At 41.5% G+C, this 27,999-nt stretch overlaps 3 protein-coding genes across 3 annotated transcripts; all 3 read right to left on the bottom strand.

Annotated features, from left to right (window-relative positions):
• Window positions 1-75: 75 nt before the first annotated feature.
• On the bottom strand, window positions 76-5,003 carry LOC115363416 (uncharacterized). The gene is made up of 10 exons (XM_030057623.1): window positions 4,897-5,003; window positions 4,603-4,677; window positions 4,273-4,406; window positions 3,614-3,667; window positions 3,465-3,522; window positions 2,988-3,146; window positions 2,631-2,737; window positions 1,752-1,806; window positions 975-1,232; window positions 76-880 (listed from the first exon to the last, which is right to left on the bottom strand). The coding sequence occupies exons 4-10, from the start codon at window positions 3,653-3,655 to the stop codon at window positions 378-380; spliced, it is 1,182 nt and encodes a 393-aa protein (XP_029913483.1). The 5' UTR covers window positions 3,656-3,667; window positions 4,273-4,406; window positions 4,603-4,677; window positions 4,897-5,003; the 3' UTR covers window positions 76-377.
• A 1,420-nt stretch (window positions 5,004-6,423) lies between these two features.
• LOC115363419 (GTPase IMAP family member 7-like) lies at window positions 6,424-9,953 on the bottom strand. The gene is made up of 2 exons (XM_030057627.1): window positions 9,644-9,953; window positions 6,424-7,570 (listed from the first exon to the last, which is right to left on the bottom strand). Exons 1-2 carry the CDS (start codon window positions 9,675-9,677, stop codon window positions 6,600-6,602), a joined length of 1,005 nt encoding a protein of 334 aa, XP_029913487.1. The 5' UTR covers window positions 9,678-9,953; the 3' UTR covers window positions 6,424-6,599.
• A 13,463-nt stretch (window positions 9,954-23,416) lies between these two features.
• Window positions 23,417-27,767, bottom strand: LOC115363415 (uncharacterized). The gene is made up of 3 exons (XM_030057621.1): window positions 27,266-27,767; window positions 25,919-26,211; window positions 23,417-25,163 (listed from the first exon to the last, which is right to left on the bottom strand). The coding sequence occupies exons 1-3, from the start codon at window positions 27,486-27,488 to the stop codon at window positions 24,261-24,263; spliced, it is 1,419 nt and encodes a 472-aa protein (XP_029913481.1). The 5' UTR covers window positions 27,489-27,767; the 3' UTR covers window positions 23,417-24,260.
• Window positions 27,768-27,999: the final 232 nt, after the last annotated feature.

Here is a 27,999-nt window from a genome sequence, read left to right as displayed (position 1 = left end):
TTCAGTCCACACTAGTGGCAGCTGCAGCTTTCACACCTACAGTATATTCTCAAAAACATGACCAAAAACTTGCTGCTTGAATGGTCTTTATTATGAAAATAAAAACAGGACTGTAGTCCTTAAGGTGCAAATGTTTTTTTCCATTTCAATACTTTTCCAAACCTGAAAATAATTTACATCAAATTCCATTTCAGTCATACTAAAAAGGAACCTAAATAAAGCAGGACTGGAAAAATATACCAGGCATACAAATACAAAGGAGACCATTCTAAACCGTGTTTTTTACAGTCTTGGTCGGTGCTGACTTTTCCATAAAATTCTTTCAAATAATCATAACCCGTAGTAGATTCTGAGCGGTCCGAGCTAGTGCTGGTGCACTAGCGTCTTGATTTCATGTTAGCGCTCAGTCTCTGCACCAGCTTGATCAGTGTGGCCTGTTTGGAGCAGAGCTGATCCAAAACGTTGATGATCTTGTGCTGCGCCTCACAGATCTGCTGTAGGGAGTCGATCATGACCAACTCCCTCCTCTCACGCCTCCTGTCTTGGGCCTTGTCTCTGCCACAGCAGCCCTGTGCTGCAGGGAGTCTCAGGCTCCTCCTCCTGCGCCAACCTAGGGCCTTCTTTTTGTGGTTGTGCGGGACTCGAGCAGGGCAGTGGGACACACACACAGCTGAGCCTGGGCCTGAGGAAGGAGGGCAGTGATTTTGTGACGTGGACAGAGTGTCTGTAGTAGCCTCTGCCTGAGCGGGCTGCTGCTGCTGCAAGTCTAGCAGATACTCAGCAGCAACAGGTTCAGATATCTGCTCCTGCTCTCTCCTCTGCTCAGTTTGTGAGTCTTTATCTTCCTTCTCCTCCTGTTTGAGTACGATGCCATCATATTCTGCAGGTGGGAGAAGACATGAAATATGATATTCAAATGAATCCCTGGGGTATATTCATAAACAACGATTCAGGGAAGACAAAATGGAACAGACCTAAGATCATGCTGACAGGTAACAGCGTTGTGTGCTCTGCACTGACTGACAGGACAGGGAAGGGGCTGACGCTGGAAATGTGATTACGGCTTGACCCGGCATCCCCAGCTACGCTGGGTGTGACATCTGGAGGTGAGACTTCCTCTTTAATATCTCCACTGGAGACAGAGATGAGTGGATCTATTATCTCATCTTCACAAGACTGGATGGCCTCCATTCCGCTGTCTCCATCCTCATCCCATGGTATACGCCTATCCTCTGTTGACAAATGGAATTTACATTTTTGATGATTTTGGTCCGTCAGTATGTATCGACAATTACATAATTTACAGAGTTTATGCTCCACAAAAACAAGCCGTAAAGCACGGTACAAAACACACAATGGACATCAGACTATATGCATCACCCCGCATGGCTAGAACGATAATTCCAACTACTTTACACCTGCGCCTTTTCTAGTTTTTGCCACCACGACAATGATTGGTGTTTAAAATTGAATCGGTTGCCTCACTGTAAATCTTTGATACCTGCTCCGAATCACAAAGCAAGGAAATCAACTCAAACAGAAAGAGGCAGAGCACTCCATCACATCTATCTCCTCAGCAAGCAACACATAGCCTGTCTCATGTTTTTACAGCTATACTCGGCTATCAAAATTAACTTGAGATCAATATATTGAGGTAAATATTCTGCATGTGGGGGCTCTGATGGCACTTTGTACACCGAGTTCATTTTGCTCAACAATCAGAGGAGTTCACAATGAGCAAAAACACCTACCTCCAACTTGATGCTCTTGTTGCACACAGCTGGATGGCAGAGGTTCACATCTGACCTAAGAACAGAACACATCTGGTCTAAAGAAGAGCCATCAGAACATACAGCAGCTGGTCAGAAATAAAAGAAGGGTCTTCAACAGATCACTGACAAAGCATCATCATTTGCTAACAGTGCATAGTTCTCTCTAATTATATCACTGTACAGCTGATTTTCTCTATTTTGTTGTTTAGCAGTGGTGGAAAAAAACCCTCTGCAAATTTGGTTGTGCTGTAAGCACAGTGGCTACTCTTATTGTAGTTGTATTCGTGGTATAAAAAGTGCCATCTACTATTACCAGTGAATGACACCAGTGCATGTTTAGTGTAATATTTATAAAATGGATATACTAAATGTTTATGCCAATCTTCGTATTTTAGAACATTTATAGCATTCTTGCTACCTTTTTATCCAGTCATTGGTTTCCATTCAGTCCACTATGATATGAAAAGGAACTTTCAGAGACTTCAACACATTATCCACCTTAGTTTTCCTAAAAGCAGCAGCACTGTTGTGTTCTGATGACTTGAAACTGGGTGGAGCGAAACAGTTCGCTTTGCACAGCCAATAATCAGTTTCAGCATTTCTGAATGGCGACCATATTGTGATTATCAGGCAGGATGTTTTTGATTATATGCTGTGAAATCGTTGGTACCCCGACATGATTTGCAAAACGGTTTGTTGCAGAATGTTGGAAAATTGTGGTTAATGGGATAAACATTTTAACACTGTTGAGGTCCTTTAATATAATTCTATGATAATATTTTGCAGGTATTTTAAGACAACAGTTAGAACAAAATGGAGAAAACAACCAATTTGTAGCTGCCTTCATCTTCACTTTACCTCTGACAACCTCTCGACAAGTATGTGTAAGCAGCTCCTCTGCTTGGCCCAACCTTTCTCCACATGGTTCTCATATCCTGGGATGATGTACCAAAGGCTCCCCTCTCCTGCAAGAACAAGCGTGTCAAAGAGCCACAACTCTGCAAAAATGCCCCGCAGGCGAAGCTGCCAGCATCATTTAAGGTGAAATTCAGCAGTTAGCCACCTGTGATAAAATGATTCCTACAAGATCAGAAACGCTGCTGTCATTATTGTCATCATCATCATCATCAGCAGCAGCAGCATCAGCATCATCTGCATCTGCATCATCTTCCATTTCTCCTGTTGCCATGTTATCATTTTCTTTGTTTCTTTCACCTCTCAAGTCTTTATCACCCCCTCCATTTTCATGCCACGGCCTTCCCTCCTCTTCCTCCTGTGTTTCCAGGGTCAGTTCCTCTGATGCCTCGTCAAGGTCTGGATGCCAGTCTTCCTCTGTATCATCTTCCTCCAGCACCTCCTCCTCTGAGCCTGGCTCTTTGACAGGGATACAAAGATATGTACACAGTAAGCAACAACCACGGTTTATTATCAAATAATCAATGAAGAAATGACATTGTCCTGTTAACTCAGTGACTATTCCAGTAGATGTCATATGCATCTCTATTTTTAGACCTCCTAATTATTAATTACCTCTTGGTAGTTTTTTAATTGACTAAATGTAATTTGGTAATTTGGTACTTTAAGTTATTTTAATTTCATTAGTTTTTTTTTTTTTTTTTTTTTTTTTTAATGCTGCAGAATAAAACAGGCAGGGCACAAAATATGATTTTGCTTCTATGTGGCGTTACAAACCTTCAGAGGGGCTTTCTGATCTCCCTGATTCGCTGCTTGATGATGTGATTTTCCTCTGCTGGGACCACAGAAAAAAAAGTAAAACCTCAACACTCAAATCAGTTATTGTGACTTTGTTTATCATAACAGTGTAGTCTGGCATTTGTTACCTTTTTGCTTGCAGTGCTTCCTTTTTTAAACCCAGGAGTCATCAGGTAGCCCTGCTGTAATATTTGTGGAAATACTTGTTTTGTGAGGCAAAATGGTTAGAATTATTCATTAAATTATTCATTGATTAGTAAAAAAAAATCCAGGAACAGTTGGGTCTTGATGACAACTCCACTGTATTGATCAGCTGACTGGGTGCAATAAGCCTTTGGCTTCAAAAAGCCATAACATTTTAACTTGAAATGTTGAGTTCAACAGTAATTCATAAGGAGCTTTATTTCCATGCATGGAATCATATTGTATTTTTTTCAAACTGTGTATATCTTATCTTAACTTTGTATATCTTATCTGCCAGATTCTAATCCATTATTTTACAAAACTGTCCCACTGAGACAGCGGATTTAGTTTGTTCACACAGCTGATTCAGCATTAGTTAGTTTTGCAACTAACTGGCAATTAACATTAATGAGGAGAAAATGTTGTGAAGCACAGGTTTATGTATCATAACTGGGTTGGATGTGACAGCAAGCCCAAAAACGTGTGCATGAAAAACTTGAAAATGAGGTCTTGGCGTAGAAGCCAGTGAAATTACAACGATGGATAAGATGATTCCCATAATAAAATATGTTAAGTTGTGTATGAAAAAGAAAAAAAAAATTACCTCAAACCAAAACTGCAGAGGTTTATTTTTAAGAGAGATACTACTTTTCCATTTCCTGCTGCAACCTTTCCCCCCTAAGATCTCAAAGGCAGGGGGGGATATCCAACAGCCTTCACACTCGATGCACAACTCACCTACACAGCATGCATCCCAAATAAGATGCAATGCAAAAATGAAAAATGGCATAATTAGCAACTTATGGCACAACAGATGAAAAGAAAGCATTGAAAGGCTGACTACAGAGACTGAAAAATTGGTTATCAGATCAAGAATTTTAGACAGCGAGAGCACAATCACCTTTTCCAGAAGAATTATTTTGCTCCTACTCACCACTGGCCAGCTTGTCCACATCCAGCAGGCCCTTTTTGTTCCCGCAGATGACGAGCAGGAGGCCACGGCTTCTTTCTTCATGTTGAATACATTAAAATGTACTGCCAGATTAATTTCCTATAGTCTCTCACGGCTGCCATGATCTATTTTGTAACTATGACATGTGTAACTCTCGATCTTCAGTGATCAGATACAGTGGACACAGGACTACCTCAACCAATATGTGTTTTCAATGAGAGCCATAGTGTGCTCTGACTGCTTTAAAATCTACATTATAAAGTAATGGCCACTGACCGTGAGACTCACTCTGGATGTGGGTGCTCTGGCTGGATGGACCTGGCTGCTCACAGTGCTCCTCCTCCTCTTCATCGTCCTCCTCCTCCTCCTCCTCACCATCATCCTCAGTATATAACACTCTCTGTTTTCTCCTCAGGCTCAGTCTCTTATCCTCTTCCTCTTCGTCTTCAGTGAGTCTGGACCTCCTCCTTTTCCTCTCCAACGCTTCATCTTGTGAAAACATTTCATCCATTTTTTTTTTAATCAAAGGGGTGACTGTGTGACTATTTGGCCAACCTTATTTGCTCACAAGAGCATATAGGGCTTGTTTCCCATTTTCAGAGAGAGAGAGAGAGAGAGAGAGAGAGAGAGAGAGAGAGAGAGAGAGAAACAGAGACTGTAACGCTCTGATATCTTAGAATCGGTTGACAAAATCAAGGTGGAGTGGGCGGGCACACCTTAGTTACATAACAGTGTTGACTTTGCTCTGCTATCGAACTATGACAGGTAGTTCTATCCTGCGCTATCATTAAACTTTCGTGGTGCGACTTAACATCGTTCATCCGAGCAAATTATGTGACCAAACAGCTCCGTGAATGTGCTGCAACAGACATTACTGACAGCGCGATGAGACTGGATATTGGCCGGAATCAGGATTATTTTAGAAGAAAAATCTTGTTGTATTTACCTGAGTGATTACTCTGGGTCACATGCAGCCTGCGCGGAGAGTGCTTCATGTTTCAAAATGTTTCTGTTCGGAGACTCTGCTGGATAGGTCTAACCCTAACCCCTCACCTAACACCTGACCGCCAGTGGCATGTAACACGCCTGTAATAGTCCGTGAAATGACCACAGAGCGTACTCTGAATAACTTCAAAAGTCAAATTCAGAAAGCGCGCCTTACCTGGTTGACTCTTCCTTTTTCTCTTCTCTGGAAACGAAACTTCAACGCCGCCGCAGCGCCGCCCAGCTGCAGTACTGCAGCTACACCAGGAGGTGGCGCCAGCAAGTCACTTGTTTGGAAAGCCACATTTGACTTCACGTGTCAGTGCAGACAGTGCAACATCTGGAATGCCGTCTCATTGAAATGAGATTAGACATTAGACGTGGGGTTTCAATTAAAGAAAGGCACCGACAAGCGATTAAAATAGCATAAATAATAATTAAATGAAGTGCATAAACAATTTATAATTGATTAATAATTCATTAATAACATAAATGAATTAGTTGGTGAAGCAGCAAGTTGTTTTTTTTTTCCTCTTTGACTTATGTCATTTAATGCCATTGATGTTACTGGCTATGTGTCTTAATGTATTATGTTTAGTGTGAGACAAATTTCCACCATGGTGGACAGTAAAGTCACAGAAAATACAGCAAGAAACCTATGAAATGCAATAAAATATAACTGAATTTTGAATTAATGACTTATTTTACTAGTCATTATACCCACCCCATACACACATAAAAAGGGTCACTCTGACACATTTTCTGACACACAAAATCTGACACATCACATTTAAGTTTATTTATTTTTAAAATCCAGGATCATTTGCTTGTCTCAAAGAGTTCACAGAAAATGTATGTGCCTAGATCTAACTAGTGAACAGTCAACCAAAAAACAAAAGGATGTGAAACACAACATGCAAGAAAATGAAGTAGAATGCAAGAAACAAAGAAGATCCAGCACAGACTGAAGAGCATGTCAGTATCTCAAAACATAGTTACTTTATCTTATTTCTAACATCCCATGTCATTTTTCCTGAAATACGTGTACAGATTATGATTAAAATCCAAGTCAAAACTGCTGTGGCAAGTACTGGCAAACATGCATCTGGACTCACAATACACAGGAATGCTGCAGCCAAGACCGCCAAAATAATGAGCAGTATCATTGTGTTGAACTCGTTCCTTATCTTGTTTTCAGCTTCCAGTCTGGCCCTCTCCTCCTCTTTTCTCCACAGCTCCCTCTTTCTCTTCTGCAGCTCTTGGTCCTTGTGAAGCTCCTGCAGCTCAGTCTCCTTTTGGTTGATCTCCTTATCTCTGGTTGTGAGGATGCTCTCCTGTATTTTCCTGATCCTCCTCTCCTTTGGTGGGTACAGGTCTGTGCGGTAGTGACCTCGTCCATTCAGGGCCACCAGGGTATGGATCTTTGTCAGAAAGCTGGTCACCTGATCCGAGTCCTCTGGATTCTTGTTGTTGAAGACATGGAAGCCGCCGCTACACTTGCGTATGAAGTTGCGGAGGTTCTCTTCGCTTTCGGAGATGACATCGTTTATTGTTTTGCCCTCCAAACGATCCCCGTGGGTGAACAGCACGATGGTGTAGTCCCACACATTTGGGCCAAAATGTTTCTCAATCAGCGTGTTGGTGTCTTGATCCTCCTGGGTCATCCTTCCCAAAGGGACCACAATCACAAAGGCATGTGGTCCTGGTTCCTGGAGTTTGACGCACTTCAGGATCTCTCGAATAATGTCCTCTTTCTTCCGGTCGATCTCAATTTCAAAAAGCCCGGGAGTGTCAATCACAGCAACAGGTTGATCATCAACCATCCCGACCTCCTTTTCGCAGATCTTAGTAACTCTGCTGAGCTTCATGTCTGATTTAAATGCCTCTCGGCCAAGGATGGTGTTCCCACTCGAGCTCTTGCCTGCCCCGCACTTTCCAAGCAGCATGATCCTCAAGGTCTCTGCCTCTGTAAATTCAACAACAAGGGAACACTTTAGAGTACAGTATCTCTTTTCCATCGTGCCACCATTATCAGTGTGTACATTGTTTGCTTATTCTCTGTTGACTCCGTCAACATCCCGCCATGGCTCCAATGATACTGGTAGACTGGACATTATATGATAAAAATAATATATAAATATATTTTTTGCTAGTTACCAAAAATCTCTTCTTCTGCTAGGGAAACATGACAAAAAAGTCTGCTCTCAAAATTTTCCATTAATCTTCATATTTGATTATGCCCGGATGAATAATTGATCCTGGTTGGCTGGAGTGGTGCTGATAAATTTGAGATTAATCTTTATTAGACATTGGATTATGCCTGGATGACTAAATGATTCTGTTCGGTTGGAAAGGTGATGAGAATTTTGAAATAACAACATAACTACAGTTGTTTTTATCACTCTATGTTAATGCACCCGCCATATTGGATTTTCTGCCATTCTGGATTTTTTCCAAAACCCTGTTTTGTTTTGTTTTTTTGTGTTTTTTTTTTGTTTTTTTTGTTTTTGTTTTTTGCACTTGTCAGATTTAAACACCATTTGACAGGGACCTTCTAGGGATGTCCATCTTTCAGAAGTGCAAGGGAATTTCCAATACAATGAAATTTCATCAAATTATGATCATTCAAAATTTTGCAAAAATGGCATGTCAGATTTAAAATGCCATTAATTTATGAAATGGCAATTGATTGAGATGAAACTTATTGAAAATATTAAAATAAGGTCCCTTACCTGGTGTGCACGAGCACTTGACATTGACCCATAGGGGGCACCACAGACACAAAAAGTGTATTTCTCAGAACTGGCTCGACTAGTTCTACTGAAACTTAGTAGATGTGACACTAGACAGCATATAATGCTAAACTCCAAATTTAGTCAAAATTACTTCCAGTGAACATGGCTTGTAACATTTTAGATGATAGGCTAACTCAGATTGTCGGAGCAATTTCACAGAAAAAAGTGGGCCGAATTTATCGTTATGTGCTTCTAAATCTGACAAACGTTGTTTCATTTATGTATCTTGCACAGATACTGAGATATGACTTGTTGAATAAAAAATATGTGACTTGTCAATCGAGTTTGGCGACAGTTGAACAGGAAGGGAAAAAATCATCTTCGATTTTCCGAAGCCACTGCAATGACTTTTCTTGCAGTTGGACTTTCTGTCCCTCATTTTGCATGAGTGCTTGGGCCCCTTTCATGGCTGCCTCCAGCTATATTTTTAGTAATTATATTTTTATTATTATTAAATGGCATCAACGCCTTGAGCAAAAGCGGGAATGCAATTATTAGAGCTTTATAGTCCCTGAAACTGACCCTTCTGGCTGAATTTGACTCAAGTCAGCAGTCCACTCACAAGCTGCACCACTGGCTGTACAAAAGAGACTTTTTAATCAACTGACACTGACACGAACTCACAGATTATGGCCTGACTCTAACTATTCACCACCGCGTAGTCTGCAGCCACTTGTTCCTTCACTCTCCTGTCTGCCTACAGATGCATTCCTTGAACACAATGTTCTAACACCAGAGAGACTGGGTTCAACAGAGGACATGAAGCCCAGTTTCATGTGTTGCCATGACACAGTTTGGCTCTGGTCATATGATTGTTTGCTTCTGGTGAATCACTGCACATGATACAAAAAAAAAAAAAAAAAAAAAAAAAAAGTCTCATGAAGCAAATGAAAAAAATAAAAATAAAATAAAAATAAAATAACCGAAAAGGAAGCACACCCACTGTGGGTCAAGGCATAGGCTATACGTCTATTTATATATACGTTTATTTAAAGAATTGTTTTCATTCCCGCCCTTGCCCGCACGCAGTTTCTTTTCCCAGACAAGCGAGGGGATTTCTCTCATTTTGAGCGGTTATTTTGCGTTACTGGCTGAGGATAGGGTTTACAAATACCCTGCTTTGCTATGAAAAAACACTCGTGTCGTTGACCCCTCCTGTGCGAAGTGATTCTGCGCGTTTCCAGACGATACCTTGCGTAAAGTGTAACAGCTAAACTAAAAAGCGAAGTTCATTTTTAACTTACGTTCCCCCGGTTCCTCATGGTCTGCGGCCGACATGACGCCTGAGCTTGTGGTATTTCTGCGGCTTCAACTCACTGTGGACACTCCGCTCCGTCAGTACACTGTACACAGGTACAGGTAGGCCGACACCAGGTTCACTTGCCCTGTTACAGTTTACCTGTGTGTTTCCAGTCTGTACAGCAGCCTGTGAGCTTCAGGTTTGAGGTGCTGCCCGACTCTTTACTGCAGCAGTCTTTACTGCTAAAAGGCTGACCGCCCTGCGCTCCTTTCAGCAAAGCTTTCCACTCAGCAACTTGTTGCGACCCCTCTCTTTTGTAACCTTGTTTCCTGTAAGGGAGTGTGAAAGTGAAAGTAACTGTGAATGGAAAATGAAATACGAGAACAAGGACACCACAGGCTATTTGACTCACGTGGTGAAAGTAATTCACAAGAGATAAAGGGTTTAAAAGGGTTCAAATTTAAAAAGTAAAAAGTAAAAACAACAAATAACAACAACAAAAAGTTGGTAAGAAAATGACTGCTGGCGTAAGGTACAAGCCTAAAACTCATGTAATCCTCATCCTCAAAAGCAAATCAAATATCTTTTAATTTTTAATTTTTTAAGATATGTGGGGTTTTGTGTTTTCATTTTGTGATTTCATTCATTCATTTATTTTTTGTAAAATATAACCAATACAAGACATATAGTCACCTACATTGGCTTGCTTAGCAGTTTGCTGCCATTATTTAATTTTATTATTATTATTATTATTATTATTATTATTATTATTATTATTATTATTATTATTTCAATTATTATTAATTCCATCTTGTTGAAACCTTGTTGGGAACCAGCATCTTTTATGACTGCTGGATAGCTAGAATGCTTACTGTGTCTAAAGGAATAAAATATAATAAAATAATAATAATAATAATAATAATAATAATAATAATAATAATAATAATAATAAATAGCAACTCCAGAAGGAAGAGATGCACACCAGGGCCTGAAATTCATTTTTTAAAATGGGAGGGAGTGGGGGTGGGGGGTGTTACCGCCGCTACCTTTTTGAGGATCCGGAGGATTTGGGTCATTTTCAGGTTCACTGGCACCACCATTAGCGCCTCCGCTCGTCCTTTCTTCTGTTGTTGTTGTTTTTTTTGTTTTTTTGTTTTTTTTTTTCGGAGCAGTTTCCCCTTCAGAGGCCTGTACCATTGTTACAATTGGCCTTATAGTTCGATTGTCTCTTGCATTATCCAATGTATTACATAGTTCAGGGCAGCTTGGCTGCTAAGCAGAGGATAGACACAGCAGGAGCCAGATGTACAGTATATATATATATATATATATATATACACACACACACACACACACACACACACACACACACACACACACACACACACACACACAAATTCAACAATGCAGAACGTGGAGCTGTAGCCATTGTGACGTCATGCCGTCCGTCACAAACCAGTGCAGGTGATTGTAAAATATTGAGCAGTGTTCTAGGTGTTTTCTGTGCTGCGCGTGCAACGTCATCATTTGGTTGAATGTGACGTCAGTCGGAGTCTTTAAAAGGCCAGGTCGGCAGCAGGTGTTTGTCACATACCTGCTGCTGGTCAGCAGGTGTGTCCTCAGGCCGGTCTACGGTGGTCGGTGCAGCCTGCGCAGAGACTAGAGGCCACAGACTGGTGATCCTGAGTGATGCAGGCGCTCTCTGCTGATACGAGGAGACGGCGCCTGCGTCACGGATGTCATGGAGATGTGGCATTGGCCTGCTGAACATCTGGTCGCAAGGACCGTGCTGCTGTCCGGACTGCGCCGCCATGATGTGCCAATGACTGCTCCGTGGCTTCTCAACAGGGGATGAATACCGTCTTGGACCACGGGTCGTTGCCGTTACAGCTATACCGCCTGCGCCTGCTCCTTGATACGGAGACGGGACCTGGGGTCAGTTCCATCTATCTATGTATCTTGTATTTGGCAATAGCCCCTCTCCCGCTGTTGCCTTTGTGCATGAGGATAATATGGAGTAGCATCGTTTCTCAGTTCGAATTCTAGCTGATCAGGTAAGTCACAGAGTTCAGGTAGGTCTTCATGGATGACTCAAACAGTTGGGCGCCACTCACAGCCACTGAACGCAGTCACACAATGGATAGATAGATAGATAGATAGATAGATAGATAGATAGATAGATAGATAGATAGATAGATAGATATAGTTATAGATATAGCTGTATTCAGGTGTAGTCTACTGTCAATATTATCTTGAATCTTCAGCAGTAAGTATAAATGGCCTAGTTTTGAGCTGGTGGCAGTTTTGGAAGGCAGACTATACAGCTAAAATGGGAGGGGGCACCAAAGGACCAGACTGAGGAACCATAAAACCCTTCAGGTTCAATCCAAGACTAACCCACAGTCGTAATGTAACACATCTTGAGCCTAATGTTATGATTTCACATTTGCACAAAAACATAAATCATGGAGAGAAATGCTCTCATGTTTTGGATCATGATGGGTAAAAGAGTTATCTATCTAACTCCTGAGGCATTTTTAAATCATTTGTTTGAGAATTGAGAATTATCACGTCATACCTTAACATAACATAACATAACATAACATAACATAACATAACATAACATAACATAACATAACATAGCATAACATAACATAACATAACCCTCCCCTGATGTATAGTCTGCCTGTAAACAATATCATGTTTTCATATTATAGTAGTCTACAACACAACCATGTTAGATTCTGATTTGGCTGTTTTAGCTCCAAAAGCACTGAAAAGTGGTGCTTTATAGTCCCAGAGAAGAGCAGAGCTTCATTTTCTTCATCCTATCTCATCTAAAAACCAGTGTCACATAGCTGAAATATTTAACTTTAAATGCATTTAAATTTAATCTCCAGCAAGCACCAGCAATCCACCTTTGCACTAACAATGGCATTATGTAATCTGTATTCTGTTTCTGTGCGTACAACATCCATTGCACGTCTGTCCGTCCTGGGGAGGGATCCCTCCTCTGTTGCTCCCCTGAGGTTTCTTCCTATTTTTCTCCCTGTTAAAGGGGTTTTTTAGGGAGTTGTTCCTCTTCCGATGTGAGGGTCTAAGGACAGAGGATGTTGCATTCCTGTAAAGCCCCTTGAGACAAATTTGTAATTTGTGATTCTGGGTTATATAAATAAATAACATTGAATTCAACTGAATTGAAGTGAAGTGAATTGAATTACATACCACATCCCTTAACCATGCTTCTCCTTTGTGGGCAGCTGTAAAACTTTCTTTTTCTTTTCAATGTACTACTTTCCTTTAAACAGCAGATCTGCACACATGCTCTGAATTTCACTAGAGGGCGTCCTCATTCCATAGGAAAACCTCATCCTAATCAGCTGCTGGCATTTTGCCATCCTGAGTGGCATCGAGGACAGGGGCATATGGAAAAAGATCCTGTGCAACACTCACTAATCATCATTGGCCTAAATCGTCTTTTATTTGTTTGTTTGTCTCTTTGTTTCAAGGACCTTTGCATTTATTGAATAGTGAAAATCATTTGTGGTTGATCCAACCTTGCAAAGTGAAGTGATGTGGTTCCTTGACCAAAAAGAATAAAAAAAAAAAAAAAATATATATATATATATATATATATATATATATATATATATATATATATATATATATATATATGTTTCACAGTTTTTCTTTTGTAAATTTGTGATTTTATAATCTCAGAGTTTTTTTTCTCATAAATCTGCAAATTTAATCTTGGAAATTCTGTGTTTTTTTCCTCAGAATATTACCCCCCTTCCCCTGCTCCATAATTTTTTCCCCTACATTATGTTAGTTTTCTCTATCAGCATCTCAGTGAATTGAGGGATTTCCATGAAATGTGATGGACAGAAACAACAGCTGACTCAGTTAAAAGAACACTTATATCCAGACTTTTTCCTACTTTTGTCCTGTAAGAAAAAAAGTTTTGTCTTTTTGTTTTTTCTTTCTTTTCTTTTCCTTTTCTTTTTATTTGTATTTGTTTTCTTTTTGGGAGAGGGTGGGATTTTTTCTGAATTTTATATCTACATCTTAAGACAGAATTCTATGCTTCAGCATTTACCAACAAAAAACTGCAACTCCACTTGCCAAAGTGGCGATTTATTTTATATTTTTGAAAGCAATAAAGGAAACGGTGTCCAGAGGGTTAGATAAAACATTTCAAAATAAATGCCCAGCCACTGGCTTGTGCATCTCAGAGTGAAAAACCAACACAGTGTTGAGCCCAGCAGCCACACGGGCTTCCTGCCTGCACCGCCACAGACTGACGCTCTGATTGAAACGGACACGCGCCTGCTCGAGACTGCACTCCAACCCGACAGCTGACCAAAGGCCCACATGCAGCAGGCAGCAGGGAAACATACGCTTTCCATCATGTCTATCAAATAATAACTACATTATTATCACCAAAGTAAAGTGAAGGCTGAACTGCTGGGACAATAAACAAGGACTCCAATACCCACAATGCTGCTCATTGCTACTTGCAGCTGTTGCTCAGGTGAAATTCTTGCATTTCCTCTCTTTTAACAGATGGTTTTGTGGTTTCGAGCTACCAGCTTACTGAGATCATTTACAGGAAAAAGCTTTTCAAACTGTGTGTCTCATTGAAAATGTTACAGCTGTGCCTTAGCTCAGAGTTTCTTTCTTCCAACAGCCACATGTTGCGGAGGCGTATTAGGGCCTTTGTATAGGGAGGGGGAAACATTCAGAGGAAAAATAAGTCAGATTTTCCAAGATTAAAAAAAAAATATGAGGAGAAACAAAACTCGGGAAAAAAAGAAAATTCTGAGATTACAAAGTCACAAATTTGCAAAAAAAAAAAAAATCAGAAATTCTGAGATTAAAGTTACATATTTGTGAAAAAAAAACTCACAAATGTATGAGAAAGAGAATTGTAAAGTTGTAAATTATGAGAAAAAAAACTCGAAGACATAGTTTTACTTATAGTAACTTATTTATTAAGAAGAAAATCCTGGTTTCAGCCCAGAATCACAATATTACCAGCAGCATCTGTACTCTGAAGAGACATGGCCACAGGGCCGGTTCTAGACAGGCATATATGAGGGGGCAGACAGAAATGTGAAGGGGGGACATGGCGACCATGGGAAAGTGGATAACTGTTTTCGTCATGGAATTGGATTTTGTCATGGAATTGGATTGTACTTTGTCAGGCCTCTACCCTAAGACCTGTCCAACTTGGGTGTCCCACCTGAAGGCCTAGCTCCTGGTGGTGTAGCTCCTAGGGTTACTGAGGCACGCAAACCCCTTGACCACAATAATTTGGCAATCCCTCAGGGGGAAAACTGAAAAATTAAATAATAAAAAATAAAATAAAATATTCCTCATCCAGATTATAACAACATGACACTTAATTGGGATGGCCTACATTATCAAATATATTCGAACCCAACAATAACACTTCTTACTATTGCCAATATTAACAAAACTAAAAAGGGTAGGCCTAGTTATTAAAAAAAAAAAAATAAAAAAATCAATTCACCAAGTCTTGAAAAATATAACTGAAAAAAATATATATAAATGAATCAAAAACATAAAATAATAAAGAATGAAATAAAATATCCATCCAGATTTTGACAACCAGCAACATAAAATGTATCTTAATCAGATGACCTAATTCTCAAACTAATTTGTAGAACACAAGAGTTATACAGCAGAGAAAACTGTGGAGAGCTGCGGGCTGGGACGGGGCTTTATGTCGGGCTCTGACAGACACAGGGCATTTCTCCTCAGGCGGTTCTGAGCAGCGGACAGGCTCACCTCTGAGAAACAGACTAACACTGTGGGAAGAACAGAAGACTGTTCCCCAGCTGACTGAACAAACAAAGATGTTATATTTACTTTTGGTATTGTAAAAGGAAAATACACATTTTAGGCAGCTCAGACTTCCTGATTGATTTAGACTTGCTAATTGACTGAATCTCCAGTCGTCTGGCCCGGGCCCATCCTGTCGTCTGACCCTGGCCTTTAAACCTGTGGGTGTGAACACGAACACGTATCATGCCTTCGGAACTGCTCCCTACCTGATCACTGCCTTACAATACCTTGATCTCTGCCTTACAATACCTTTCCTCACCTTTTGTTCTCTGCCTATTTACATACCGTCTGTACTCACTGTATAAAGGTCTTCCCCTGACATTGCTCTTGGTCAGCTCACTGTACCAGATACCCTCTGTGTCGGTCAGTTCACCAGTGTGCCGGTATACTTCAATAAACTCACACCACTACAGCAAACTCCTAGATTGGACTACAGTGGTTTTTCTTCAACAAATGGTGCCGTGACCCGGATGGCAACATACTTCCACGGAGACTCCTTTTTCAGACCAAGGACACACCAGCGACTTGAGAATCCAAATTCACAAAGAGGTAAGGGATCCTTTTGAAAACCCAATTGCTGTTGCTGTGTGTTGTCTGGAGGTCTGAATCTGGAGTCCCAAAGAAGTTGACGCCATCCCAATTTCATGTAAGTTTGCTGTATGGTTGTGAAGGGGGTTATTGTAAAGGGTTCTTTTTGTGTGTGTTTAGAAGCTTCTAGGATTTGCTTCTTGTTAGCCTCAGAATCAGGTTTAGCATTTAGGTGACAGAGGTAGTAAAAAATTCAGTAAAAATTAAGGCTAGAAAAGACCAGGTTAGAGTCCTGTTATACTGCCAGAAATAGAAAAGACCAGGTTAGAGTCCTGTGATTTTATCTGAATAGGAAAGACCAGGTTAGAGTCCTGGGATCCTGTTCGACTACCAGTCCATTTGCCTCAGTGCTGAACCTGCAAGGAAGAGTGAGAAAGATTAGCTTTCCCAAATACCTAGGAGTTATTCCAATTTTGTTGTGTGTTACTGTTTTGTGTAAATGTAGGTTTATAGAAAGACAATGGGAAGTTGTTTTAGTAGAAAGTCAGAGAGAGAACTGAGCGGTCCTGTTAATTACATGTATGATAATTTTGGTGCTGATAGCATTAAATTTGTTGCAACATGGTTTAAGGTAATTGCAGATGATGGTCTTCTCAAATTTCCCCAAATTGGCACTTTTGACTGAACCCGACTAGAAAATTTAAGAGAGATTGAGTTCTCGCAGAGATAGCAACAAACATTTTTCTCCCTCAGACTTTGGAGGAATGAAAGTAGGCGGCGAAATGCAGAATCTCAAATAGCTTCGCTTACAGATCAAAAAAAAAAAAAAAGAAAAGAAAAAGAAAAAGAAAAGTTCATAGCTAAATTGGAAGAAAGAAAAGACACAACGCAGAGAGAAAATAAACTGAACAGCCGGTTAGTTGAGTCCTCTAACATAATAGCTAAATTGGAAGAAAAAAAAAACACAACGCAGATAAAAAAAAAAAAGAAAAAAAATCAAATCCAAAACCTTTATCCTGTGAAAGAGATAAAAGAATCTAGTGATGATGACAGCACTGAGGATGATTGGATTTTTGTGTACCCAAGATCTTCATCATCTCTCTAGTCAGAGAGATGATGAAGAAGGTTGGGTTAGGAAAAGAGGCATTTGTCTATAAAGCTTGCAGTCGAAGAGAGCTAAAAGAAATAGTGGGAGATTGAATTCAACTGCTAAAACTGACTTTAACATCTGATTTGAAAGACAAAGTGTTTGATGGTTGTAAAATTCCCGCAATCCCACTGAATTTGCAAGAATCACACCAGAGCAAGCGCATGCCTTCTACAGTGTCATAGCATTTGCAGGTCACAATGAGGTAGTACAACAGATTGATTTTGCATGAAACGCTAATGCTTGCTCAAGTGTCTCACTACACAGGCAGAGCAACCAGAGGAGGACGCAGTGGCAGAGGAACCTTCAAAAAAAGGGAGGTGGAGCCAAAAACATGGGCCAAGAGATCATCAACAACATGATCAAAGTCACAACTCACCTTTTCCAAACAACGCACATGAGAACTGCTTCCATTGTGGTGAGCCAAATCATTGGATGAGTAACTGCCCATATAGAGCCTCCCAGAACCTTACCATGCCTACGGCACCTCCACTGAGAAGCCAGATGGAACACCAACAAATCCCACAGCACAGTCAGTAGAGCTGTCAAGACAGCAACAGAAATTGAAACTGAAATTGAAAATTGAATTGTGACCTAAGCTTCACTAATTAAATTGGCAGAAACCTCATTTGTTGGAAGACATGCAAATGGGAAATCAGTATCCTTTTAGGTAAGAGACAGGAGCTTCTCTCTCAACTTTAAAAATTGACAGAATTCACAAATTTGAAAACATCTGAAGAAACTGTAAGGGCTGTGGGGGTTGGAGGGATTCCTATGGATCTAGCTGTAACTAACCCTGCTACACTACTGTCTAAAGAAGATGATGGTGACCCCATAACAATATGGATGTCATCTCATGTTCATCTAAACTGTACCCTGAACTTTCTGAAACTCTCTTCTCTAACCCTGACCTCATTTTCTGTACTAATGACTCTGCTTGTGGAGAAAATGGAGTGCCGTACGCAGGGTATACAATCTGTGATAATTTCTCAATTATTGAAAGTGCTGCCCTGCCACCCTCAAGCTTCACCCAAGTAGCTGAGTTACACATATTGATGAGAGCCTGCCACCAAGCAAAAGGTAAAGCTGTTACCATTTTCACAGACTCCAGGTATGCTTTTTGATGTTTACATGACTTTGGTATACTGTGGGCAAACCGAGGATTCATTACCTCCTCTGGGACACCCGTTAAACATGGGAATTTGATCAGGGAATTATTAGATGCATGCCAGTTACCTTGCATCTATTGCAAATGTGATGCCTACACTAAATCAAATGACACTGTTTCACAAGGCAATGCAATGGCTGACCATGCAGCCAAGGCAGCTGCCAAATTTGGTATTCCTGTCCATGTAATGCTCTGTCTTTCCATATCCGCTAACGACTTTGCTTCTCCTAATAACGTGGCTCTCTTACAAGAGGCTGCTGATGTGAAGGAGCAGGAGTCATGGCTTTCTCATGGTTGTAGATATGTAAATAATCTTTGGGTCCACAACGACGGCCGCGTTGTGGTACCCAAGTCTTTGTGCCTGCGGCTAGGACACATGTCACATGGCTTGTTGAACGTGAGCAAAGGGGGGATGTCTCAAACAGTGTTGGTATGCTGCGAAATTTATATCCCATTTAAAAATATTGTGAACAATGCCTAATCTGACAACAGCACAACCCTGGGAAACCAGTACAGACCACAATGTCGACACATCCTCCCCCTCGGGGACCTTTTGAAGTTTTGAAGAAAGTGTGAGGGATATGACAATATTCTTGTATGTGCTGATATGTTTTCAAACTGTCCCGAAGCCTGGGCTTGCACAAAGGCTGACTCGGTATTGTACTGAAATGCCTGCTGAAAGACATTGTCTCAAGATTTGGCATTCCACAGAGCATCAATTCAGACAGAGGTAGTCATTTCACTAGACAAATCATAACTAAAATCTGTAAATCATTTGGGATTAAACGACTACATCGTCCATACCACCCACAGTCTGCAGGGCTAGTTGAAAGACAAAACGGTACCCTGAAAAACATACTAGCCAAACTGTGTGCCGAAACATGACTACAATGGACAGTGTTGTTGCCACTAGCCTCAGTGTCAACGAGGCCCACACCCATCAAGAAACACAAACTCACACCACATGAGATTATCACAGGTAGCCCAATGGTTGTGCCAAGCACAACTATGCATGAAGAAGATGGATCTCCATGCTATGGATGAGTCGATGTGATCATTTTGCTGTGCTCTAACCTCTGCTGTTTAGTCAATACACAGACAAGGAAAAGCTGACCACTCTCCTTCTAGTGACAAACAGTGCCACAACATCCAACCAGGGGACTGGGTCTGTGTCCGAGAGTTCCAGTGGAAGAACGCCGTGAAAACCCCGGTGGTCCAAGCCTCAGCACATCCTGCTTACCACCAGCACAGCAAGTTGGAGCCGCTTCATCATCATCTACCGAACCACAGAATGTTGGCTTCATCCTTTGGCTGGATTTCCTTCCCTGGAGAGCAGTTCAGCCCCTGGAATCCCTGAAGTAGAGGTCCAACATTTCCCAGCTCACCAACAGTCGTCGGAGGAACAGAGGAGCAGCGCAGGCACCGGAGTCCCAGAAGTAGAGGCCCAACATTTCCCAGCTCACAAACAGTCGTCAGAGGAACAGGGGAGCAGCGCAGGCACCGGAGTCCCAGAAGAAGAGGTCCATCATACCCACTCACAGACATCAGGGGAGCAGCACAGATATTACAAACCGGATTTTGCAGGGTACCATGAAAGGAAGGTTACTGATGCACGTGAAACACAACCCTCAACTAACACATATCTTCAACTGGCAAAATTGGTAGCTGATAATAGCCCAAACCCCAGAAACTGTTACATATGTGGATTCATTCCGCACAGTACAACAGAAATTGTGATCATAAACGGGACAGCCTTGGAGCACCCATCTCTTCTGGGTGCGGTTGATGTGTGTTTTAAGGCATTTTTTGTATTTGATCTCAGTTACCCAAAACCATGTGCCCAGGTTTGGGAGTTCATTCAGACCGTGATCTTGCTGTGATGTAAGGATGCAGTTCAGCTAATGGTAGCACAGGGTAAGAAGTAGGCCTCCAAGACCTCAAAAACATGCCGTGGCTCAAGTGCTTCAAGTTTGTATGATGTGAGCTAAGTAGGCTCCCAAGATTTTAAAGTCAGTTATTCTTGGTCTGATGGTTAAAGTCTATACAATATGAGTTAAATAGGCTTCCAAGATTTTAAAGTGGGTTATTCTTGGTTTTATGGTTAAAGTGTTTATTATGTGAGCTAAACAGGCTCTGAAGATTTCAGTTACCTCTGGCTCAATGGTTCAAATTTTCATGATTTTAAAGTGGAAAAAATAATTAGTCCATGAACGTTACTGAAAACTTTTTTTTTTTTTTTTTTTTTTTTTTACTTTGCAATGTGCAATTGTTTGCCAAAAGAAAGTTTGGTATGAGGATCGTTAATGTGAAATGAATTGTTTTAAAATATTAATAAAATAATGCCTGGGACATTATGTGCTTGTTTCATAATTTTATAAATTAATTTTACCAGTTCATTTCTTAATACAGAAGTCAATAGAAAAAAATCATTTTAACCCAAATAATACCGATATCCCAGAATTTGGGTTGTATTTTTCAACCCACTTTTAACCCATCAATATAGTCATTTCTACCCATTTTTTGGGTAGAAAACATAACCCAACATGCTGGGTCAGACCAATAACCCAACTGTGCTGTGTTATAACAACCCAGTGCTGGGTCGGTCCCTTTTTGACCCAGCACTGGGTTACCAAAATAACCCAAATTGAGTTGTTTTAACCCAGCAGTTTTTAGAGTGTACGTCACACTGGGAATTCTTTTCAAATCGGGATTCTGTTTATATTGTATTTCCAGCAGGAAATTCAGGCAAGATCTATGCAGCTCAAATTTACCGCATGCCATCACATCAGCATGGCGGCACAAAACTCTCTTTGCATTCATTTTTATTTTTTGGGAAAACAAGCATTCCAGTAGTTTGAATGTTTGGCCCATTTACTACAATTTCCCCACATTTTATGTTACGACAAACCGTTTTGCGAATCATGCAGTGGTACTGAAGATTTCACAACATGCAATCAAAATGCCTTGATTTTTAAATTTGAATTTTTGGTTGCAACACCCACCTTAGAATATTCTGCTTCTGCTGCTACCAAAATCATCACTATTGATAAATCACAGAACTGAAATAAGCTGAGTAAAACAAATGTTTCCCTGGGGACTGTTTTCAGGTGGAGAGACCGTATTACTCCAACTTATTTCAAGTCATCAACAGTGCAGCTTGAGAGGCATACTATTTTAGATAGATAGATAGATAGATAGATAGATAGATAGATAGATAGATACTTTATTCATCCCACAGGAAATTTGTAGTTTTTCAGCAGTATCGTGTCTATCAATGTGTCTATCAATGGTCTATCAATTTGAAATTGGCAATTATCAAACAGTTGTTAAAAACAATAAATAATTTCTGTATGTGTTATGTAACATTTATGTTTCAGTTAAAGCAAGAGCAATGTCAAAATTTGAAAAATAAAGTTAGATTATGCATAAATACCAAGTTTATATAGATCAAAATGACTTGTGGGGTAAAAAGCCCCAGGGGGCGTCTTACCCCAGTAGGGGGGGCATCTTACCCAGGCCCTGGGGTAAGATGCCCCTTTACAAGATTTTACATTTTGTTTTATAATAACAAAGTTATAGTCTGTTATGATTTGATTACCCTCTAAATGTGTTTACTTAGGCATACTTCTTCTGTACATATACTTTCTCTATCTTGTTTTGTAGGTCTGATGCATTAGTTACACCCCCAGTCAACATTCACACACTAGCATCACACATTCCGGGAACAAGGCATGGACAGTGGTTGACCTGTCCATGTCCGGGTAACTGGCCAATTATTCTCGGTTGCGTCTAAAAGTCCAACCTATGTACGGGGCAGGCCCAAGCCCAAGAACATAAATGTGTATCATTTCCTGATATCGGGGCTCATTCTGACTGAGATCCTGCGGGAGCTCTGTCACACTGAGACCAGCGCAGCGGTGCTTTATTACCATATGACCATAATAAATATTGCATCAGAAAATTGAAGACTGACTCCGGTCTGTTCTTGGGCTTTCAACAAAAGAATCGGGAGCTAACATCATAAAGCTGGATTTGGGCTTAGCGAGCTAACTTCAGGCTTAAGCCTGGCTTTTCTGTACCATAAAGGTTGCTTACTTTTTATCGGGTTATTGTTACACAATCTATGTCAGTGTGCTGCTGTTTTAACTTTGTTCTCGGCTACGCTTCAGACAGCGCCGGACACACACACACAAAGAAGACTGAGCTGCACTCCCTTCTCTGGGGTGCAACTCCGTCATTTATCATCATCATCGGCATCATTACCATCTGTCTCTTTCTCTTTGTGACATCACACCGTCTCAAGCCATTGTGACGTCATCAACCAACATCACATTTTCTGTCAATTTGTAAATGAAAATTGAATTGAATTATACGTTGTTCTCTCTTTGACGTCACAGGGTGACACATCACAACATTAGCAGAGGTCATAAATAGACCTTGAGTGGTATAGAATTTTGTTCCACACTGAACCGACAAACCTGCGGGCTTGTTGGGCGCAGTGTCCGGGCTCAGCCGACGGGCTTCACTGTCCGGGCTGAGCCGACGGGCTCGCGCCTTTACTGGCCCCTACTTGTTGGATCAGTGTGGGACCAAACTCACTCTTTGTGCTTTCTCTTTCAGATGGAGGATTTGTGAGACCCCCGCCCATCGTGGAAGCCGGATCCGGAGCCAGAGCCAAAGCTGCACCCTGGAGAAGGACTAGTGGGACCGCCGCCCATCGTGGGAGGCGGAGCCGGAGCCGGAGCTGCACCCGGAGAAGGGAGTGCAGCTCAACCTTCCTTTGTGTGTGTGTGTGTGTGTGTCCAGCCTGATGTCCATGCTAAGGAAACCAATAGGACAATAAAAATAAATAAATAAATAAGTTACTGAACACATGAAACTTGATTCTGACACACACACACACACACACACACACACACACACACACACACACACACACACACACACACGAGCACAAAGCAGTGCAGGAGGAGAAAAACTAACGCGCATCCAATGAATGCGCTTTTTGGACTTCCTTTGCAACATCCACCAGATGAATGTTTAAAAACACATAGCAGCAGAAGTCATGTACAATACAATTTAATACACAGCCACTATCCCATTACATACACTTGTACTTAGAAGTCAATCTCTGACTTTTCAAACAAGCACCCCTTCATCATGGGACCACACTAAGATAATCACTTCAGCAGCTCAAACAGTAGTGGATCAAGAGCACCCTCTAGTGGCAGTCAGACATTACTGACTTAAATTTCTTTCTCAGGACGATAAAGACATCCACACTGACGTAAAACTTGAGTATTTGACAGCAAGAGCAGAAAGTTTAAAAGTAGACTGCACCACAACAGGTTTTGTGGGCTTTTTTTGTTTGGAAAAATCTGTATTTAAAATTTGCATGGAACATACAGTATAAAAACAGATGACGCATCATGAAAGATAGGATGTTGAGTAGGTGCTGTCACAAATAGTTTTTCAGAAGCATATGCTGGAATCTGACACTTTTTTAAGAGTCAACTGTAATTGTGGTGTAGTAGTTGCTGTTTTGTAAATATAAATATATAATGTGATGAATAAAACCCGTCAAAATAGTTGTTTTAGAATTATTGCTCTCAGGAACTCTGATGCTGATGTGCTGCAGCCGGCTTGATGTTTGTATTTTGCAGGATAATCCAAAACACCGCAGTTCACTTTAGTTTGATGTAGTGATATGATCATACAGTTTAACTTCACTGAAATCTAGCAGAGTGACAAGCTTGGTTACATCAAGGTCAATGGATGTGGACCACATGTGAGTCTCAGGTCAGGGTCTTCGGGCTCACCACATGACAGGATTACTTGAATGTTTTAATAATGAGACTATGTTCCTTGTTAGAAAGGTTTAAGAGCCTGTGAATGCACATCGCAACATCACTTCCGATCTGCCAGTCTCTGCAGGAGGGCGATGACTGTGTCCTGTTTGGAGGAGAGCAGCTCCAGCGCTGTGGCTATCCTGCTGAGGGACTCTGCCATGCGCACCTCCCTCCTCTCGCGCTTTTTCCCCCTGGCTTCAGCCCTGCGCCGAGACACCCGGTCAAGGTAGGCCTGCTCTTCTTGCCGCCTCAGCATCTCCTGGAGCCAAGTGGCGCTGCTTTGCTCCTCATTTCCCATTTGGTTCTGTCCCTCCGTGCCCGTCATGGTGGCGCTGGAAAATGAAGTTGAAGTAGAGGACGTGAGAGAGGAGGATGTAGGAGGGAAAGACGAGGCCATGCTGAGAAGGTTGTGTTGTTTGCTGCCCAGCTGTGCGTTGCTAAGACGAAAGGGCACAACACCTGACGAGAGAGGTGGAGCTTTAAGACTTATGTAGCGGTGGGCTGTGAGGTCTGTATTAGTGGTAAGTCCGAGGGAAAGGGAAGGAGAAGTTGTGTCCGTAGAATAGGGTGAAGTGATGGAGGAGGGAGATGGACTGAGTGTAGTTGGCTGAATGCTGGTGGTAACAATGTCACCATTCAGGACGATTAGGGGCTTGAGTTCTGGCACATTTGTTCCCGGGGTAATGGTCGTCGTAGCCATGGAGTTCATGGATGAAATGCTGGTGTCGCTGTTGTTGCCGATGATGCTGATTTGAGCGCTGGCGGCAACCTGGCCCACTGATTCCACGGCACCAGTGGTGGAAAAGTCACCATAACGGCTGATGTTGGACTGTGGAGCCTGAGGCTTAGCAGCGATCTTTGACAAAGTGCCAGATAGTGTAGACATGGTGCTTCCAACCTTGCTTTTTTTGTTGCCGATGATCTGAGCACCAACAGTATCACTAAGTGTGGCATCCATCAGCTAGAGGGAGTCAAGAGAGAAACAAAGGGACACGAGGAAAGAATCGTTTAACAGAGTAAGTTAATGAAAACATCTGCTCACATGGCAGCATTCAGTGTTTCCCTAGAATATGTCAGGGCATCCTTAGTGGAGGTCCCTCTTACCCACTGCCATCAGACTGTACAAGTCTGCCTTGGACTGATACCACCCACCCTTGTTCTATTTATTATCCACTTCTGGGGATCAATAAAGCACTCTATCTACCTAGCTATCTATGTGCACGCCTAAATGTTGGGCAATGGAAATTTTGGTTTCTAGGCCAGACCTCAACCCTGATACAGCTCTATTTCTAAGGGCAACTGTAGGTCCAAGCTAGCTTATTAAAAAAAAAAGAAAAAAGAAAAAAAGGAGGAATTCATAAAGCCTTACTTTTTCATTTGACCTCATCTTCACAACATTCATCCTCACAACATTGATCACTGATCAATAATGATGAAGGCTGCATGGATGAAAACATTTGTGCACAAAGTAAAATGAGAAAGTAAAACCACTAGTGTGATCCGTTATTTTTTTATCAGTATTTTGAATAGTATAATATATCGAATAGGCAGAAGACAGTGGTCATGAACAAAAGGTCCAAACTAACCCCATATTTATTTGATTGTTATCTGTTGCATTTTCGTATTTAACTGTGTGGGGAAAATTCAGGTTTGTATGCGAGTGTGTGTGGGGGTCACCCCTGCCTCTAGGTCTTCTTTTCTGACTATAGTACCCACATCAAAGAACTCCCAGGAAGTCTTGGCGTGCCCCGTCTCACGGCTGCGGTCTTTAACCCTCTTGTAGGTGACAATGAGGTTGTTCCACTTGCGACGGATCTTTTCGACAGGAAGAACGTATCCCTTGGCGACCATCTCCTCCTGGACACTTTGAAAAAGCTGCGAGCGCTCCCGAGTCTCGTACAGGCCCCAGCGGCGCCCAACGGCCTCGATCAGGCACAAAACAGCTTTGGAGGAGAAGTCTGAGCTGGAGGTGAGCGCCCTCTCTGAAGGAGTGGGCAGCATCATGTTTGCTGGGAAAGGACAGAGCAGAGGAGGCTTTCAGAGAAGATAACAGCTCCTAGTCAACAGCTCACAATCTCATAAACCAGTGATTTATGTGGCTGCCCCAGAATTTCAATTGTGACGGCTTTTAGTGAAGTTTCAGTGTTGCATGATTCACCACTGTAAAGGCTATTTATAAAGACTACAACCATTCACTGTAAGGCAGACTTTAAAACCAGAAAGACAAAACACTCATGCCATAACACGATATTACAATACCTAAAATCCCAGATGATACCTAGTCTTACATCGGTATAATTAGTAATCTACCAATTAATTGGTTGGCTGATTAATCAGGAAATCTGTGGCATTTTGAGATAAACAGCATTTCTGATGCTGTTAAGTGCACTAAATTTTTATTTCTTATTTCTAAGTTTTTTTGTTTGTTTTTTTTTACAAAGTGCAGTTTTTTGATTACCTGTGGACATTTATTTAGTTAATACATTTTTTTTTTTTATTTAAAATAAGTGCACTGCAGAGTACAGATCTACTTAGGCAAACAGTGACAACACAGGCAACAACAGTGTTAAATAAGTGGTCATTTCAGTTCAGCAATTTTGTGTCTCATGTTATTAAATTTCAGTATTTTATCTGATGCAATAAATAAATAAATAAATAAACAAACAAAGTGGCATCATATTAGAAACCATCAGCCACCCTGCTCTCTAAATATCTGCATCAGCCATTGGAAAAAACCCTATCAGTCAGTCACTAAATGTGACGTATTGCTCAGCCCCATTCAGAATGATGCTAAGGGCAAGTAGTTTGAGGACCGGCATTGTCATCAATGATATGATGATGCCGAAAGATAGATCTAAACTGCATTATCAGTTCGCATATCAGCATGGACCTGCAGGCCTTCTTTAGGAACCCTATTTGTTATATTTTGGTTAAAAAATGGCTAAAAATATGATGGGATTAAAGGAAATAAGGGAAACAATGTGATGACACAAATACCCCAGTGTTAACTGGGCTGGTTAGACATCATAAGCAACTTAAATTAACTGCCAACTTAACACTCACACAGCATTACAGGAGTTGTGTTGGTGGCTGCTTGTTGCTCTGGGTCACCCAGCTCCTCTGTAGTGGCACCCAGCCCCCCTCCTCCTCCGCATGCGGTACCGCCGCAGGGCGCAGACGCTTCCTGACTGCCCAAAACGAGCGCAGATGCATTTTCATCGACTGCCTCAATTTTCACATGCATCGCCCCGACGTCACTGGAACTTCCGCGTACACCGTCCTCCATGGCTCGTACAGAAACAAACGCAGGCTGCAACGAGGCAAGTGGGGCACAACGCAAAAGCCTGTGTGGCTGCGCAGGCTGTGCATTGAGGGGAAAAGTTTTGGTCAATGATGCCCGCTTCTCCCTCAGACTTCACGAGCGGGGTCTGGGGATGAAATCAAAGCTGCAGCACGCTACTTTAGTTCTCTGTGCAGACGGACACAGGCCACCATCCCCTGCAGCTGATGCGGAGCAGAGAAATGGCTGCGTTTTTCCTCTGTACAGTCTACGTATGCGCAACGCGGCTGCGCAGCTCTCGGCTGGGGCTTGCAGCTGTGCCGGTGACGTCAGCACAAAACACACACTGCAGCTGTGCCCCAGAAATGATTTTACTAGATATGAAGCATCAAAATGACAACACTGTCAGCGCATAATGAACAAGTATTGCTTGGATCTGATTCTTACAATTTAACTACTGTCATATGATTAAAAGGAATATGTTAAACAACAGGCACGGGATAGTAAAGACTGAAAA

Source organism: Myripristis murdjan, chromosome 8, assembly GCF_902150065.1.
Source record: "Myripristis murdjan chromosome 8, fMyrMur1.1, whole genome shotgun sequence".
In the NCBI taxonomy this organism is placed as follows: domain Eukaryota; kingdom Metazoa; phylum Chordata; class Actinopteri; order Holocentriformes; family Holocentridae; genus Myripristis; species Myripristis murdjan.
Note: the sequence above shows the minus strand (reverse complement) of the source record. Positions and strands in the feature narration are given on the sequence as shown.

Coding starts and splice junctions, on each gene's coding strand:
- LOC115363419 (XM_030057627.1), bottom strand. CDS start 9,677: ATGTCGGCCGCAGACCATGAGGAACCGGGGGAAC. Junction 7,571..9,643: donor CCATGAGGAACCGGGGGAAC/GTAAGTTAAAAA, acceptor TTGAATTTACAG/AGGCAGAGACCTTGAGGATC.
- LOC115363415 (XM_030057621.1), bottom strand. CDS start 27,488: ATGGAGGACGGTGTACGCGGAAGTTCCAGTGACGTCGGGGCGATGCAT. Junction 26,212..27,265: donor CACAACTCCTGTAATGCTGT/GTGAGTGTTAAG, acceptor GTCCTTTCCCAG/CAAACATGATGCTGCCCACT. Junction 25,164..25,918: donor CTTCCTGGGAGTTCTTTGAT/GTGGGTACTATA, acceptor GACTCCCTCTAG/CTGATGGATGCCACACTTAG.
- LOC115363416 (XM_030057623.1), bottom strand. CDS start 3,655: ATGACTCCTGGGTTTAAAAAAGGAAGCACTGCAAGCAAAAAG. Junction 3,147..3,464: donor ATCAGAAAGCCCCTCTGAAG/GTTTGTAACGCC, acceptor TCCCTGTCAAAG/AGCCAGGCTCAGAGGAGGAG. Junction 881..974: donor ACCTGTCAGCATGATCTTAG/GTCTGTTCCATT, acceptor TCCCACCTGCAG/AATATGATGGCATCGTACTC.